The following is a 15,904-nucleotide window of genomic DNA, read 5'->3' on the forward strand; positions in this document are numbered from 1 at the left end:
GTGAAGAGGAGCCAGATGCTAGGATAGGAAGTGGTCGTCTTCTCTTCCAGAGACGCAAATGGCTAGACGAGGGAGAGGAGACGAGTAATGTATCTCGAGGTGTTGTGGCTGTCCTATGCATGCTCGAACGGCTGGTCTTGGATGGCGCCTTGGCGCCAAATACTTCTTGTTGAGTAGCGCAAGTCAAACATCAAAATCGCGGTCATCGAGCTCGATGGGCATCGACAAGCTCGCTTTCTGCACTTTGAGTGGGCGTGGAGGGAAAATACCGGGGGTGCTGACGTTCATTTCGTGATCATCGATTGGTGCAACTCTCTTGCCAACTTGCGAACGTGGCGAAGGCGTAGATATGCGTTCGTTGGGGCTGCGCTCAGAGAGTGGGCGGAAGGCCGTGCTCGAAGGGATCGTGCTGGTGGGACCGGGTGAAATCTCGCCAGACGTTGCTTGCGGGAATGCGTTAGCTGACGATGACGAACTTCCCATCGGTCGTTGCAATGGATAGAATGGTGATGGTAAGCGTGCGCCTGCTACTTCTGGCGACGCCTGGATCGAATCATGCTCAGCCATGACCTGATCAGAGGTCTGCTCGACTTGCGATCGAAGTTCGGGCTTGGGTGTCGTTGCACCGATGCGCACTATCAGCTACGGCAGCGAGGGAGCGCGCAAGCCAACACAAACTTACGATAGACTGCGAATCGTCGGCCATCTCAATGTCCTCTGTGATCTGCGATGCGTCTTTCTGGATCGCGGATCCCTGAAGATCGTCAAAGCCGGAAATCTTCGCGGTAGGACACGCAACTTTCCATTTTCTCAAGGTCTCCGCCTCGGCACCGCCTCTTGGCGTGAAATACCTGGCGTTTTTCTTGCGCACAATGTCCGCGGTCTTGACTACTTCGAGCTGCGACGAAGTGGGTGGTGCAGTGAGTATCTGTGGTATTCAAGCAACGCAATCTTCAAGGATAGCTTCAGGCTCACCGCAGCCGGCGTAAGTCGCTTGAAGGGCTTTGCGTTCGGAGTCGCCTCCAGATATCCCTCGTTCTGACATTGCGCGCGCACGAGGGCAGCTGTCGCCGGAGCACACCCGAGACGCTTTGCGAAATTTCCTACCCCATCCCATCCTTTCTCGTGCAGCTTGAATAAAGCGCGGCGGACTAGCGCAAGGGAACCCAGCTCTGCCAGCACGCTCTCGCGCAGGGCGTCCTGCTCAACTGTATGCAGGGGGTCGCTTGCAATGGAGCATGGGCTTGAAGCACAATACAGTGGTTCAGCGCTGCAACAGAGACTGCCAAGCTGCAATCAGTACATTGTATGACTCACTAGCAGACGAAGTTATCCGGTAAATCGACGTCTCTGAGGTAGCCATAGCAGGCTCCATGGAACTAACGAGAGACTTGCAGAGTAAGTGCTGAAGTGTGCTACGACATCTTCTCAGGTGCAGCCAAGCCTCACCCATTTCTTGCACTGATCACAGTGGACCATCAAGCCATCATCCTGAGCGCGGGCAGCGTCTCGTGAGATGGGCGCACAGCCGGCTTCACATCGACGATCTCCGCATACCTCATAAAGCTTGCAATCACAGCGCACCAAGGCGCCGTCACTTTGCAGGCCTTGTTGCTTCTTTTTGTTGCCGCCTTTGCTTTTTTTGTGACGAGACTGAAGCATGACTTGGGTCAATCGTAGCGCCGGATCTTCATCCTGTCCGTTGGCTGATGCAGACTCCACCCCCGATGTCTCGACAGCAGCTGTGTGCTTGACGGGTGCAGCAAAAGTAGGGCTCTTGGTATGCGGCGCCCTTGACATGCTTCGCAGACGCGTTGATGAACGAGTCGGTACTCGTCGGGACTGAACAAGCGTCGCTTGCGTTTGGGTCTGAGACAGATGGTCAGACCCGCTGGCCGCGCCCTTCAAGGGCTCAGCCTGCGAGAGACTTGGCAAGCTTGCACCTGGATTGTCAGATGCGGCATCCTTGGAAAGAGCACGATCGGGAGGTTCATCCGCCCGGCCGGACTGAAGCGCGCCACTGTGAGTCCGCATCGGCGTGGGAGATGCTGAAACCGAAGGTGATTGGAGTCCAGGCGACGCGAGGTAGTCATTGATATCAAAGGACGGCGTCGGTAGGGCCTTCTGAACAGCCGCCCCAGAAATGTGATTCTCTTTATTATGCACCAGGTTTCCATGACGATCGGACGCTGCGGACCGTAACGAAGCGTCTAGAAGCTGCGTTGCTGGGATTGACATGGTGTAACCAGGACTGTTGCAATTCTGCTCCAAGGCTTGATTGATTGAATTGTCCGTTGCGTGCAGCTCTCGCTGGATTGCTTTGGCTACGAAGAGAGTGACGTCATCAAGATCGTCCCTGTCATCCAAAGTCTGACCTCGTTCGCGAGCTTCGGCACGGCGCTGAGCCACCTGCCAAGCCGAGGGTGGAACCGGGCCAATCTTGCCTTCCGCATCACGAAGTCCGAGAGGAGCACCACGTTCGGGTCGACCGAGACCCAAGCGTTTGCGACGTTGACGATTCTGTATGGCCTTGGCGCGTCTCGAAGGAGTCATCAAAGCTGGACTTTCTTCTTCTGCCTCATCTTCCGACTTGATCTCCATCTCTTGAGGAACGGCTTGCTCCTCGGCATCCCAGATCACGACACGCGCCATAGCGCTCTGTAGTTGTGATTGTTCTTCTATCTGTTTCTGCTCCGCTAGCGACTTTCCTTGACCCTTCTCCATGACCTCTTCGGGGGATGGGAGGAGGTGTGCAATAGAGCCGACGTGGAGATTTAAGCCATGGTATCCCGTCTGTAGGCAGCCGACCTGCATCTGTGTTTGGACAAGAACTCACGTCAGCAATGCATGCGCACACAATCTCAAGCGAGCGCGTCCTACCTGCTCTGCTCTATCCGATAGCCCCTGAGTTGTGTACACAAAATGCTCGCGCTTCGGATCCGCGGCTCTGAAGTGTTCAGGCTAGAGACAAAGGAAGCGCTTTTGAGCAATTGTAAGGTCGTAGACGCCGTGTAGCGAAGAAAAGAGCACCTACCTCGTATTCAGGCGGACAATTGTCGTTGTAAGAGAGCTTGAGAGTACTGAGAGCAATGTCTGGTGCTCAACTTCCGCCTTGGCTTCTACTATCCTCGCCACAACACCTACAGATAACGATGTCCTGGGGCATACAGAGAAGGCGTGAGGGTCTACTCTGCTTACCAGTGCCGTTCTGCTACTCACTAGGCAAGTCAATGAGTGACTGTGTCAACGTGATCAAGGAGCGGATGATCGACTAGATGGTGAACGCAGGTGCACTGAGTCAGCTTCACCACACACATTTGTACGCTGCATTCTCCCTTGCTCCCCTGACTCATATCGCACCTGAGTGGAAGAGCGCACATCGCGCATCGTTGGCAGAGCCTCGATAGGCTCCGCGTTCCAGATGGATATGTCCCTTAGCTTGTCCACCATCTCAAGGACAGGTAACTTGATTTTGCTGCCTTTGATCGCACGATACGTGAAGCTGTTGGAGAGCAAAAGGAACTTCATTGAGCAGAGCAAGCTCTCCACATTCCATCTCGGGCAGCTGCCCGCTCACTTGAAAGTGTACACCTCAATGACCTCGTTCGGATGAGCCTTGTCTATGGAGACAGCAAATACCAAGGACTGGAGGTAGTTGCGCTGCAAGGCGTCGCACACGCCCTCCTCCAAGTAGGAGAGCAGCTGATCGGCTTCCTTTGACCATCCTCGCTTCAGCTTTTTGACCTGCCATCGAGCCACAGGAGCAGGTGAGCGCAATCTCCAGGACCCTTGTGTGCAGTTGGCTGACCTTGATGCTCCCATCACGCGAGGTCTTTATAGGCCTGCCTTGGTCGTCAAGCTTGGTATTGGCGCTACAGGATTTTGCGACGATGTCAGTCAGCACTCTGGTACATTCAGTCGTCAGAGCGCTCCATGCACCCTGGAACTGTAGCATCCTCAAAGTTCTCTTCCGGAAAGAGCGCTCTGAACAGTTGCAACAGGTTTGGAGAATCAGCAAAGCTGCACCGAGCTTTGTATTGGTGCTTTTGACGAACCTCAAGTACGTAAAGCAGCCGACCGAGGTCTCCATCAGCGATTTTACTGCCTGTATGCTGTGTGTAACTGTCAATGTGGCCTGCGAAGTCGGGCAACCTCAATTGTCAGCCAAGTTGAGCCCCTCGAAGACGGGCATTGCCATGAAGGGTACGCGCACCTGCTCAGCCAACTGTTTCTTCGTGGAGATTAAGCGTTGGTGTTGTTGCTGCTGCTGCAGCTGTTGCTGGGATTGACGTCTCCGCTGACATTCGAAAAGCGAATTTTGGAAGTCAGCAGCTGAACTAGTTTCAACGCCATCCAATGCGCCTCACCTGCAGCTGAGCCATCGTGCCAAGAAGCGCGGAGCTGGGACAACGGAGGTGACGACGATGAGAATCGAGAGGTCAACAACGCAGGTAATGGAGGAATAGCGGGCGGCCCTGGAAGGTTGTGGAGAGACGAGAGAGCTTCTGGTTGAGAGGGTGAACAGCGTATATAAGGATGCGGCAAAGGGGACGAGGCAGCGCCTTACGATCGCGATGGTTATGTGAGGCGAGGCCCATCAGTAGAGCCCAGAATTGACGATGCTTGACGATGCAGGTGCCTGATGAGGATGTCCCAAGCCGGAGAGTTGGCGCCCGTTCCATTCGAGTGGGGAATAAGCTGCAGGCAGTCGTGAGTGTCATGCCCGAGGCGCACCCGCAATTCGATCTTACCTCGCACGGCAGAAAGCCTGCGTTTCGATCTGTGTGCTTCGAATGAAGCTGCTCAGAGCTATGCATGGCGTTCTGATTCGGCAAAGTGACCTCGTGCTACATGTCATAGGTCCATGATATATATGCGTAGAGGCGCAATACGGTCCGCATCAGCTAGGCGTCGACTGGATGTGCCGCTGCTTGTTGAAGATTGTGCTTGCGCGGGCATGTCAGCTCGCGAGCTGGACCACGGCTAGCTGGCGCTCGCGCACCGATCAAAGATCTCTACTGAACGCTGCGGATGTCCCTCTGGCGTCCTATAAGTTTGCGCCATGACCTATATGGCTGTGGCTTTGTCCACCCATCACAGAGTCATCTTGTTTCGCGGGCATGCAGCAATGAACAATGAAGCGTGCAACGTTAACGTTCATATGATGCAGTCAGGGTTTGAGCGATGACTCATCGATGGTGAATCGAAGTGAGACTCTCGGAAGTTTCAGGTGAATGATTGAGCTGGAGGTTGCGACTGCATGCATGAGCGCGGACTGGCGGCTCGATCTTGATACTGCGGCATGCGTGCACGAGTGCTGCTGCTGCTCCGCCGAGGAATGTCCGCGGTGGACCGCCGCACCTCTAGCTTATACATGTGCTGTATATGTATAGGGACCTGCATCGGTCAAGGTGGCCTTTGAGTCTTCGGAGAGTCACTCTTGACTCACAGACTGAACTTACTCAACAATCAGAATGTCCCGAAAGTCGGCTGAGCTGCTTTAAGTGCGGTGCGCAAGCATCCGGCGCCGCGAGTCATCCACGCGACCAGTCAGCCACGCAGTCAAGATCGAGTGCCGAGGTGATGTGCGTACATGGTATATGCTGCTGTATACATATAACGACTTTGGTCATTCATCTGGACTCACACGAGATTGTCACGGAAGGTGTCCTCTCGAGTGACAAGCTCGTGTGAGACTGATTGCGACCGACTAGCCGTTGCCACTTGCCGGGAGCTTTGCGGAACGCGGAAGCCCGGGAAGGGGGCAGGACTTATGGCTCGGTGGCTTCGACTTTGACTCAAAACCGATGGCGGCCAGATTCTTTGACTGCGCGGCTCCGCGCACGCGGTTCCCATTCCGGCAGCATTTACAGCATGTATATGCTGTAGGCGCATCATGCTTGCTCGAGAGTCTGATTCAAAAATTGGTGTATATACAGCCGCGAGTTGCTGGAGTCAGAGTTATGAGTCTGAGTGTAGCTCTGTGGTGTCCGCGTATGCTGAAGTGTGACTCACTGAGGCCGCACGATCGAGTTGTACAGCCGCGCAAGTAGTCCATCCAAGATATCACGCATGGGCGAAGCATGGAGTTGAAGCAATTAACTTGAGGACTTAAAGCATGAAGTGTAGATCACTGAGGAATCAAAAATGTAAAGTGTGATCGTAACTTGGATCAGGCATACATCATGGCCTGCCAGAAATTCTGATGAGAATTAAGGTGGATTCACGATTCTTGCCCTGGCGCTTCTCGCGCAGCAAGTCCGCGGTCCTGCCTGCTATAGCCAAGGCAACTAACATGCACGTCCACATGCAGCTGAAGCCCGAAGGAGCCACGAGTTGCAGCAGCAGCAGCAGCAACTCTTTGCGCGCATCGCCTTGCCTTTGAGCCTCTTATTGCTGAGGCCTTTCATCTGTCGTAAGGTGAGACGGAGGAGTTTCCGAAGGCACACGTAGTGACTGCACTTGATGCCATGAAGCACTATACTCGCTTTTGTTGACCAAGCCAAAACTCAAGAGTTTAGAGTCACAGTCAAGAGTCATGGGTAATCGTGACTTCTTGACGGAAATCCACGATTCAAAATTCCAAATTAATCTTCGATAATCAAGAATTAAATCAGACGTCGGCGCGATGGAAGGGTCGCTTCCGTACATGCACGCACGTATGGCGCCAAAAGGCGACGATTTCAAGTCTGTTGTGAGCGTTGAGTGGGAATAGCGGCAGCGACTCCGGTCCGCTTCTATCCCTTCACCTTACACCACACGACGAACGCCAATGGCGTTCCTGTTGAGCTCCTCTTTCCGTGTCGCTTGGTGACAATCTTGAATTACGCGGTACCAGCAGACCCCTGATGGCAGGGCAGCATTTCAAGATTTGGGCGCGAGTCTCGAAAGAGTATTTAGATAGAAGCACCGCGCACGCGTGACTGCCGCATGTGGAGGTCAGGAGCTTTGCATGCATGCATGTTAAAGCTTTTATCTGCAGTTACCACAGCAGCAGGACTTGCTTGTACGCAGCCATGCAATCCCCGGCCAGAGGGGCGGCAACGTGATGGAGACAGCAGCACCAACAAATAGCAATCAAGCGCCATCCCGCCTCGACTCCCCCCCACCAACCCTCAGAGGCGGGAACGTGCAGGGACCGCGACTTGGCCACCTCATGCCTGCCCACGCCATCTCGCAAGCCACTGGCTCCCTACACGCAGACCTGATCACCTGGAGGAGCGACCAGATCCTTGATCATCGCGCCACGGCTCAAGCGGCGCATCGCGCCGCGTCAAACCATGACAGCTCTCGTGGCGCATCCGGCCAGCAGAAGAGCAGCGAGCCAACTCTTGTTTCTTCAGGCGCCCTTGAGCGTCGTCACCTAGTATCAACGATGAGCGGTAGCACCGCACAGCAGCAAGGGCAAGGGCAACAGGACATGGCAGTAGGCGGACCATCCCTGCTATCTCTGCCACCAGAGCTGCTACATCACACCTTCTCTCTGCTACTACCCGAATCGCCTACCTCTATCCACCCAGCTCCAGAGATGACAGCAGTGTCTCCCGTCCGGCGAGTCCTGTCGTTCGGTGCACCATCAGCCAACAGACCTTTCCTGGCCCTGTCACTGGTCTGCAAGTCGCTAAACGAGATCGTCACTCCTTTCATCTACGCAACTGCCTCGCTGGACCGCGTGCGGCAAGCTCGACTTCTTGCTCGAACCATGCTGACCTCGCCGAGAGCTCAGGAGCTGTCATTGCTCATCAAGCATCTCAACATTCCCAGCGATGGCATTCTTACTGCGACTGATAGTCTGGCAGATCAACAAGCCTGGCCCTCCAGCCTGGACACCATTTTCCGATGTACGCGCGACCTGCAGAGCTTGTGGCTAGGTATGAGGCCCACCAACATTGCGTTTGAGCAGCTCTCAAAATCCTCAGGTGTCGCGATCGAGCCTAAGCGCGTGAGCCTCAACAGCTTTAGGTGGGTAGCGTTCCCCGCTCTCTTCTTCAGTCACGAGACACCTGACTCCGGCTCTCTACACGCAGCTACCACGCCAATGAACCGGCGACCCGTTCCCTACCAGCCTTGAGGGAAGTAACGCATCTACATTTGATCAAGATGCACTTCGACCCTGCCCTAGTCCAGCTTCCAATCGGAAGCTCTGAAGGAGGGCCAGACGGGCACGTCCCTCGAGCGAGGGACCACACGCTTACTCTCGCTGATAGCGCCGCCCGTTTGGCTGCGAGCTCATCCAAGCTGGCCCAGTTGCGCCTCTCCCAGGTCCCTGCCGATGGTCTGTGCAACTTTGCGGTCAAATGCGCGAATCTGTACTTGCCAGAGCAGTCGCGACGAAGATTGCGGGTGTCCAAACGGGTCAATGATTTTCAGGAGAGCCTGGTGCAATTGGCGAGGTGTAGCGCCAAGATGCCGTCATTTGGAAGGTTGCTAATCGAACTTGGCGAGCTTGGAGCGCTGGACGAGCCAATTTGGGCTCAACGAGAGATGCGGCACATCCAAGGTTGGGAAACAGGCTCAAGATCTAGCAGCCCAGCGACTCGCGGGTTGACACAGCCGCACATTGTGAGTCTCGCATCGGAGTCGGAGATGCGTCTGCATGCTGAACACAGGCTCTGCAAATGCTCTAATCAGGAGCAAATGTCGGATACCAACCCTGGCGTGCTCGCCTCTTTGGACCTACCAGCCAACATTGCCCTCACTGATGCCGAGGGAGCTGCTCAAGAGCAGCAACAGACGGAGGAAGAAGCAGAGCTGGAGAGAGACCGCACGGCTTACCGAGACACCTACTGGATGGACGTGAGGGAAGGCAAGGAAGCGCTCGTCGAGCTGTTTCGACAGCAGAGATCCAGCGTTCGGGATGCGTCAGGTAGCGCCTTGCCAGACTTGGAGGTCAGAGTTGTTGCACCGCGTCCGGGAGGATGGGATCGCCACGAAGCTCGCAACGAATTCTTGGCATCCGCTGCAGCTTGCCATGTTCGGACTCATGCGCCATCGCACCGCTCAAGCGGTTCCGAGCCGATCGAAGCGAGCTTCGCCGCCTCATCAAGCGCCGCAGACGACGACCAGACGTGCTTCTCGGATCCAGACGTCTTTCGTCTCGCAGAGGTCCGCCCCTGGCTTGGCTATGCTGCCACGACCGCTTGTCGGAGGAGCAGCATGACTCAATTCAGGACCCTGTCCACATCCACCGATATGAGGAGGGAAGGATCTGCTAATTCCAACAATCATTATCCCTTGGCCACTCAGAGAAGGTGGTGGACCGGGGAGTTGCCCCGCATGAATTCGGCCGAACCTCAAGCGCCGCCTGTGGATGGGACACAAGTCATTTGAAATCATACATTGAGTCACCATCTGAAGTGAATCTCTTTTTGATTCTGGTCGGCGGGTGCAAGGCGCGCGAGCAGCGAGTACTTTGGTGCGCGTCTCGTCGTAAAGCTTACACAACGGTGCCAAATGGTTCGGAACCGAGGTGGGTGGCGTCGATGGAGGAGCGCGGCAGTGAGGAGCAAAGGGAAGCAAAGAAGGAGTAGAGGACTCTGGCATTTTACACGAGAGCGGTCAAGCGACTTCGTAGCCGCGCTCATCGATGATCCTGTGAGCCCATTTGCCAAGTCTCTTGTAGGTGCGAATGGCCACCGGAAGACTCGTAGCCATGGTGAAGTAGTCGTGAGGTTCGTGGGCGGCAATATCGTGTTCGACGTTGCGCACACCCGCGTTGCGCGCTGCTGCGACGAACTGGATGCCTTCGTCGACCAGGCACTCTGCGATACGATTACAGCGGAGTGAAAGGGTGGACGGTCAGCGTTGTGCAGCCCACCTATAGAGCAAAGCCTTTGTTGGCACTCACCCAGTGCCCCATTGGCAACAAAGATGGGAGGCAATTCTGCGAACTCCTCCTTTGACCTGGTGTACGGGCTGACCCAAGTGTTGGTGAGGTCGGCCAAAGGGCCTGCGCGTTTGGCGTGCTTGGGACCGATGCGCTGCGCGTCGATGCCCCACTCCGGGTAGGCTCTGACGATAATGTCGTACTTGAGGTGTCTCTCGCGAGCGGCGAATGGCTCGTTGACCGTAGCCAATTGAGGCTGCGACGCGGTCAAAATGAGTCAGAAGGATGTGGTCGAGAAGCGCGGACCCATGTCGCGATAGGATGACTCACCGAAAGCAAGATTAGTCCAAGAGGCTTTTGGTCGTGGTCCTCTCCGTGCAGTGCAGGCATTTCGAAGCGCAAGTAGCGCTCCAGCTGAAGAGTGAGCCAGCCACCATACGAATCGCCACCGACAAAGATTTGGCTGGGCGAGTAGCCGAGGGACTGGAGGTGAATCCAAGCTCCAACAGCTTGGCTGAGAGGCACAGGGCAAGGTGCGAATGGCGCGAGGTTGTAGTCGACGGAGAAGACGTCGATGCCAGACGTTCTGGCCAAGTTCTGAGCGAGCGTCATTCCCATGAAGATGTCGCCTGCACCAAAGGTCACACCAGCACCACCATGGAAGTAGAGGATGACTGGTCTATCGGATTTCTTCTCATCCACCTCAGGTGGAGCTTCTCCGTCTTTTCTCATGAACCAAAAACCGCGAGTTTTGGCTTTGGCCCACTTGGGCTCCACCAAGGCTGGACCTCTGTAGCCTGCTGTCCTTACTGCACCTGTACCCTCCTTGCCAGGCTGAATGGCGAGGATACCTCGAAAGTATTCGAGTTGAGGAGCGTCGAACCAAATTCTGTCTCGCCTTCTGTTTTGTTTCTTTGCCGCTTGCAAGGATGTCTTGGCGAGCTGCTTGGGCAGCACAACCCTTCCACCCGGACCGCTAGCGTTGAGGGACTGCAGCAGCGCACCGAGCAGTCCAGGACGTTCTCGCAGACCTCCCTGCCTAGGTGCGATGGGCTGGAGTCTGAAGAAGATGAAGTTGCGCATAGCCCATCGCGTGGCTTCGATACCGAGCGCTAGGCGAAAAGACCATCCTCGGTGGGTTCGGAGCCAAGGCAGGGCATTCTTGGCGATGAGGAGCGGGATAAGGATGGCGCTGGAGGGCAAGAACCAGAGGTGGAACAGGATCATGCGCAGAATGGGGACAAAGTACTTGACTCGAGGTGGTCCCGCTTTGCGAACAGCCAGCGCGACGGCCGGATCGATCTTTGGCGCGCTCTCGATGAACTTGCCAAGGGGCGAGCTACGGGTCGCAGCGCCGGACTTGTTGGTGGAGGAGGTGGACGAGATTGGTGCCGACATGGTCGAAGTGTTCGGCCGCGTCAGGCGTGATACGTTTGTGCTACGTAGACGAGGTAGGAAGGGTGATGTGGTCGGACACCAAGAAGAGCGATCGAGCGTTGACCGCAAGGGCGATTGGGCTGGGCTGGGCTGGGAAGGAAGAAGTAGCGATGGCGAAGGCGGGTATCGCCAGGGGAAAGGGTGAGCGTTTGTGGGTGGCCGAGGTAGCAGTGCATGCAATCACAATCGCGGATATGAAGACGAGGCTTTTGGGCCGCCGCCCAAGATGACGAGCAGCTCGTAACGTCAGAAGGGCAGCAGCGGTCAGGCAGAAAGCGTCGGCAGAAAGCGTCAGCAGGGTGCTGCTGCTGCGACGTGTGCGCGGGCAGTCACGAGTGTAGTCAGTGAGTGTGGGGAAGCGTGCTGCTTGCTATGCTAGCTGTAGCCCAGCCCAGCAGAGGCATGCTGCGGAGAAGCTCGCTCTGACCGGATAGCAAACCAGCGCTTTCAAACCGGACCACCGAGCTGCTGCTGCTGCACGCTTGCATCCGCGCGTGCGTGCGTGCGTGCGTGCGCGTGCCTTTTTCCTTGCCCAGTGCGACTTGCAGCATGGTGCCTTGACTATGCATGTGCGGTGTTGTAGCGAGTTCCAGCGCTTGTGCATCGGGCACCGGTCACGCTAGCTAGCCGGGAGAGCAAAGATCTATAGGCGAGCGAGCGTCCCACCGTCAGAACGCCATCATGAGCGACAGCAGCAAACAAGCATGTTCAGCTGTCTCAAACAGCTTGGTCACGAGGGCGATTCGATGAGTTTCGCCTGGCTGATAATATGACCTCTAGAATGGTCTTGCAGGTCTCGTCGTGGACAGCGATCGGAGCAACAGCAATGCATTCCTTGGAGTCGTGGATGCTCAAACGTGACCACAGCAGCGTAGCGCAGGCACGGGGCGCGCTCTGCTCAGCGAGTCAAGCATGGACAGACACGAACTACTGCAGGAGTCGGCCTCTTCTCGCCGCTGCAAGCTCTTCCGGTCCAGCGAGGTACCAGCGCTCATAATGACGGTTGCTGAAGCCTCCGTCTAGGTTGCTTCTAGCTGAATTTCTGGTAGCTCGTAGACTGCGTATTGGCTGATCCTCCGAAGGGGCTCTTTGAGCTTCGGCGAGTGCCGCGGCAATAGCCTGTTCATGGGAAGCTTCTGCCTCGTCATCGAGGGCATGAACATGCCTCACGGTTGGAGCGTACTCAGTGACGGACTGCTCGCGAGGTAGACGATAGCTATACACAGATTGGGGCTGTTGCAAGCGTAGCAACGTCCACACGTCCTTGCAGTGGCGCAAACTGACGACAAGAGGTAGTCAAGTCAGATAGAAAGCTAGCAAGGCCTAAGTGGACATGAGGCTAGCAACACTCACCGCGCCAAGTCGAATTCAAGCGGGTCAAACGGTGGAAGCGCAACACACTCGGCACTGCTGAGAAGCTTCTGCGCACAATCTTGGATGGCGGCCAGTAGGCGATCTTCGCCTTCGATGGAAGGAATGGCGATGGTCTCTGGATAAGGATGGGACTTGTAGAGCTGCGAGACGTGCGCAGGCTGTTGCACGTCGCTAACGCTAGCGCACATTTGCTCATGCTCGTACAACTAAGGCAGGCATGGAAGAGAATCGTGGTCAGCGATTACCTGTGGATGCCTCCTGCCACCAGCATAGACTCACGTCGCTGTCTCTTCGAAAGATGCGCTGCAGATGCGCGTCTGCAAAAGACCGGGCGTTACAGGCAATGCCGAGTAGGCGCACCTGTTTCAAAATGTCCACAGGAGAATCCGGCTTGGAGACTACACACCTCGCCTCTCCTTCGTCATCGCGGCTCTCTGCCCGAGCGCAGCCGTGGAGCGACGTCAGGTTCCACAGCCCGTGTTCCGAAGACGGTGTCCATTCCTCGGCGTGCTCTTCCCCTAGACCGCCGTCCACATTCCGAGGCACGCCGACCGCGTGCTGGCATGCAAATTGGATCTGGTTTAGTGCGGCTCGGAGATCGTGAGAGACCGTGGGGCTACTCTCGATGTCGCATCGACGCTCGGAGTGTATGAGCTCGGTAGCGGGATGCAATGGGCCATTCGCAGCTACCCTGCGCTCCGACAGGGGATCATGCAGCGTAGTGGTGGTGTGGTAGAGCTCTGTAAGCTCATCAGAGTCCAGCATGTGACCTTCAGCCAGAGCAATGATTTGAAGATAAGGTACGGCTATGGAGGGTGTGGGGCTGCAAAACTGCAGCACTTCTTGCACCGGGAGATCCGAAAGAGGGACATAGTCGACATCTAGCGGGCATGCCGCGTCATTAGAACCGGCCTAGAGCGTATGGAGTGTCATTTCACGTGACTCACCGTTGCATGTAATGACGATCGGTCTGCGCGAAGTTGCTACCAACTCAACCACTGCAGGCCAGAACCCTTTGTCTTCTTCGTATAGAATGTCTGCTTCTTCTAGCAGGATCAAGCTTTGTCGAGCCGCACTGGGCTCGGAAGATGCTGTGGCAGGGCTGCCCTCGTTGCCGCGACCCATGAGAGCAGAAAGAGCATTGGTAGACTGACTTTTTGAGCCTCCGCTTGCCCCGCCTCCAGAGCCAACCATGTGATTTCTCGAGAGTGCGCCCACCGCGCCTTCGAGATCCTTTCCGCTCCGTTTCTTCATTCCAGGAAACAGTTCGAACACCTCCCACCCAAGCTCTGAAGCGCACGCATACACTGCGGCGGTCTTGCCCACCCCGCTAGGCCCCGTGAGGACGATGCAGTTCCTGAGATGCTGCGCTGCTGCAAAGGATCCAGGCGTGCTCGCAGCGTCTTTCATCGAGGCTGGAAGGAGTGCGACGGAAGAGGCTGGTGACGTTGGATCTGTGTCCGTTGCGCGCGAGCCTAGGTGCACGGGGGCTGCTCCGTAATCCGCATCGCCTGGAGGCCGAAAACTGTCAAAGTTGGAATCCTCGACTTGATCTCCCTCTGACGTTTCATTATCCACGATGAAATCAGCCATGTCGTCTTCGTCGCCAGAGCTGTAGCCGCTGGGCCCTCGTTTCTTTCTTCTGGTAGACGACCGACCAAGACGCCGTTGCGCAGACTTTTCCACACGTTTCTCGATTGCGCGACGCTTTGGAACGCTTGCATACCTCACGTCTGCGCTGCCTTTGTGATTGTCCAATCCGACGCCGCTTATTTGCGTTTCTCTCCTCTCCCAAGGCGACACCTCAAGCTCCCGCAACCAGTCTCGTAGGTACGTTGCCATTTCTTCGTTGCCCAGACAGTCGGATGCCGAACACGGACGCCAACGGTGAGTCCACATTTCGCTCGTGCGCTTCGCTTCATGGCTAGCACCACGGCTTGTGACAGTGTTCATAGCGCGGGTCAGCGCAGCAGGTAGCGAGCCATCGCGACCCCTCGCCTTTGCCAGAGGAACAACCTCTTCCAAAAAGCTTGACAGGACCTCTCGCGGCTCACCTCTCCTCGGGAAGGACATCGAGGAGGGTCCCTCGCCTGCATTTCTCCGCGATTCGTGGCTGCATATAGCTGCAAGCTCGTTGCACGTCTCGTCCACCTGGCGCGCTTTGCCTTTGTCCCGGGGAGCGCGCCGATCGAAGACCCGTGAAGAGGCTGCGAACTCTTTGTCTGACGTCGCCCGATTGACGTGAGCATGTCCAGGTCCTGGAAAGGGAGCCTCGATCTGAGGCTTCCGTTTCGCTGTCGCGGACACTCGGCGCAGCATTTCGAGGCTCCGCTGCTCATTCGCGTCGCTCACAGCTGCTGGAGCGCCTCGGGCTGGAGCTGCTGCAGGTGCAGGTCGTCGAGCGAAAAAGCTGTGCGCTTGCTCCGGTTTGGTTGCAGTGCCCTTGACGTCGAGGGATAGCTCGAGCGGCTGTCTGGATCTGTAGCTGACGCTGGCCGGAGCTCCATTGTGATGCTTGCGAGGGGACATGCTATGGCCCTTTTTGTCCTTGCGCTTGCCCTTTCCAAGCCGCACCGCAGTCACCTCGGGAGCTTCGGAGCTGGACCTTGCATCTCCCTCGACGGACTTGGCTTCGGACGAGCGGCCAGCTCCATCACTCTTGGTGCTGACCTCTTCTCGCGGTGTGCGACCCTTGCGCCGGCTTTCCTTGATCGCCTCTCGTTGAGCAGCAGCTTGAAGAACGGAAGCGGCATCTGCGGCCTCTGCCGCAGCCCGCCGAGGACGCTTGTTCGCTTCCTCGCGTGCGAGCGCCGGATCCTGCGGTGCTGTCCGAGTCTTTGGGGTGCTCTTGGCAGCCTGCACGCACACAAAGCGACGTTAGCAGACATCTATACGCCATCGGCTTGATGTGCGGCCACTGACCTTTCTCTCCTGTATACCTGCCGATGCACCCTTGTCGAAAACGGCAAACACCTTGTCTGTCGAACCCTCTGGCATGGTCGCCGCATTCCTGGAGCTGGTGGCACGCGACGAGGGAGAGGCTTGGATGACAGAGCTTCGTGGTACAGTGAGGGCAAGTGGATGAGGGAGGCGAAGCGATGGTACAGAGTGGAAGAGCGCTGCTGCATTTCGTCTGCTGTACTCGTGACTCTTGGGATACACTACTGGGAGCCGCTCCAGCGATCTTCTAATGCATGCAGCACACAGCAGCAGGCACACGGCCCTCTTTACGCGTCGCGTGTTCGTGCGCGCGCGCGCGCGCGCGAT

At 56.5% G+C, this 15,904-nt stretch overlaps 4 protein-coding genes across 4 annotated transcripts; 1 reads left to right on the forward strand and 3 right to left on the reverse strand.

Moving 5' to 3' along the window:
* Window positions 1-183: 183 nt before the first annotated feature.
* IE81DRAFT_344074 (hypothetical protein) lies at window positions 184-4,382 on the reverse strand (the record flags this gene model as incomplete). The annotated part of the gene is made up of 17 exons (XM_025515769.1): window positions 184-609; window positions 683-898; window positions 976-1,225; window positions 1,318-1,379; window positions 1,450-1,491; window positions 1,585-2,814; window positions 2,881-2,961; window positions 3,035-3,080; window positions 3,145-3,157; window positions 3,220-3,271; window positions 3,361-3,502; window positions 3,578-3,744; window positions 3,809-3,872; window positions 3,940-3,984; window positions 4,056-4,135; window positions 4,214-4,297; window positions 4,368-4,382. 17 exons carry the CDS (start codon window positions 4,380-4,382, stop codon window positions 184-186), a joined length of 3,015 nt encoding a protein of 1,004 aa, XP_025373166.1.
* Window positions 4,383-6,957: 2,575 nt separating this feature from the next.
* IE81DRAFT_319374 (hypothetical protein) lies at window positions 6,958-9,721 on the forward strand. The gene is made up of 3 exons (XM_025512707.1): window positions 6,958-7,962; window positions 8,028-8,562; window positions 8,632-9,721. The coding sequence occupies exons 1-3, from the start codon at window positions 7,157-7,159 to the stop codon at window positions 9,328-9,330; spliced, it is 2,040 nt and encodes a 679-aa protein (XP_025373167.1). The 5' UTR covers window positions 6,958-7,156; the 3' UTR covers window positions 9,331-9,721.
* On the reverse strand, window positions 9,252-11,603 carry IE81DRAFT_308036 (alpha/beta-hydrolase). Its single transcript, XM_025512363.1, has 3 exons — window positions 10,157-11,603; window positions 9,848-10,082; window positions 9,252-9,761 (listed from the first exon to the last, which is right to left on the reverse strand). The coding sequence occupies exons 1-3, from the start codon at window positions 11,222-11,224 to the stop codon at window positions 9,559-9,561; spliced, it is 1,506 nt and encodes a 501-aa protein (XP_025373168.1). The 5' UTR covers window positions 11,225-11,603; the 3' UTR covers window positions 9,252-9,558.
* Window positions 11,604-11,763: 160 nt separating this feature from the next.
* Window positions 11,764-15,738, reverse strand: IE81DRAFT_319377 (hypothetical protein). Its single transcript, XM_025512708.1, has 5 exons — window positions 15,560-15,738; window positions 13,585-15,493; window positions 12,917-13,518; window positions 12,617-12,843; window positions 11,764-12,542 (listed from the first exon to the last, which is right to left on the reverse strand). The coding sequence occupies exons 1-5, from the start codon at window positions 15,632-15,634 to the stop codon at window positions 12,191-12,193; spliced, it is 3,165 nt and encodes a 1,054-aa protein (XP_025373169.1). The 5' UTR covers window positions 15,635-15,738; the 3' UTR covers window positions 11,764-12,190.
* Between the last annotated feature and the right edge of the window lie 166 nt (window positions 15,739-15,904).

Source organism: Ceraceosorus guamensis (assembly GCF_003144195.1).
Source record: "Ceraceosorus guamensis strain MCA 4658 unplaced genomic scaffold IE81scaffold_2, whole genome shotgun sequence".
NCBI classification, from domain to species: Eukaryota; Fungi; Basidiomycota; class Exobasidiomycetes; order Ceraceosorales; family Ceraceosoraceae; genus Ceraceosorus; species Ceraceosorus guamensis.

What these genes read in the sequence shown, in the direction of transcription:
- IE81DRAFT_319374 (XM_025512707.1), top strand. Translation starts at nt 7,157, where the DNA reads ATGCCTGCCCACGCCATCTCGCAAGCCACTGGCTCCCTACACGCAGAC. An exon ending in GTGAGCCTCAACAGCTTTAG is followed by an intron (nt 7,963 to 8,027) that starts GTGGGTAGCGTT and finishes CTCTACACGCAG; the next exon opens with CTACCACGCCAATGAACCGG. An exon ending in GGTTGACACAGCCGCACATT is followed by an intron (nt 8,563 to 8,631) that starts GTGAGTCTCGCA and finishes TGCTCTAATCAG; the next exon opens with GAGCAAATGTCGGATACCAA.
- IE81DRAFT_308036 (XM_025512363.1), bottom strand. Translation starts at nt 11,224, where the DNA reads ATGTCGGCACCAATCTCGTCCACCTCCTCCACCAACAAGTCCGGCGCT. An exon ending in TTGGACTAATCTTGCTTTCG is followed by an intron (nt 10,083 to 10,156) that starts GTGAGTCATCCT and finishes ACCGCGTCGCAG; the next exon opens with CCTCAATTGGCTACGGTCAA. An exon ending in TGTTGCCAATGGGGCACTGG is followed by an intron (nt 9,762 to 9,847) that starts GTGAGTGCCAAC and finishes ATCGTATCGCAG; the next exon opens with AGTGCCTGGTCGACGAAGGC.
- IE81DRAFT_319377 (XM_025512708.1), bottom strand. Translation starts at nt 15,634, where the DNA reads ATGCCAGAGGGTTCGACAGACAAGGTGTTTGCCGTTTTCGACAAGGGT. An exon ending in GATCGTCATTACATGCAACG is followed by an intron (nt 13,519 to 13,584) that starts GTGAGTCACGTG and finishes CATGCCCGCTAG; the next exon opens with ATGTCGACTATGTCCCTCTT. An exon ending in TCTTTCGAAGAGACAGCGAC is followed by an intron (nt 12,844 to 12,916) that starts GTGAGTCTATGC and finishes TGCCTGCCTTAG; the next exon opens with TTGTACGAGCATGAGCAAAT.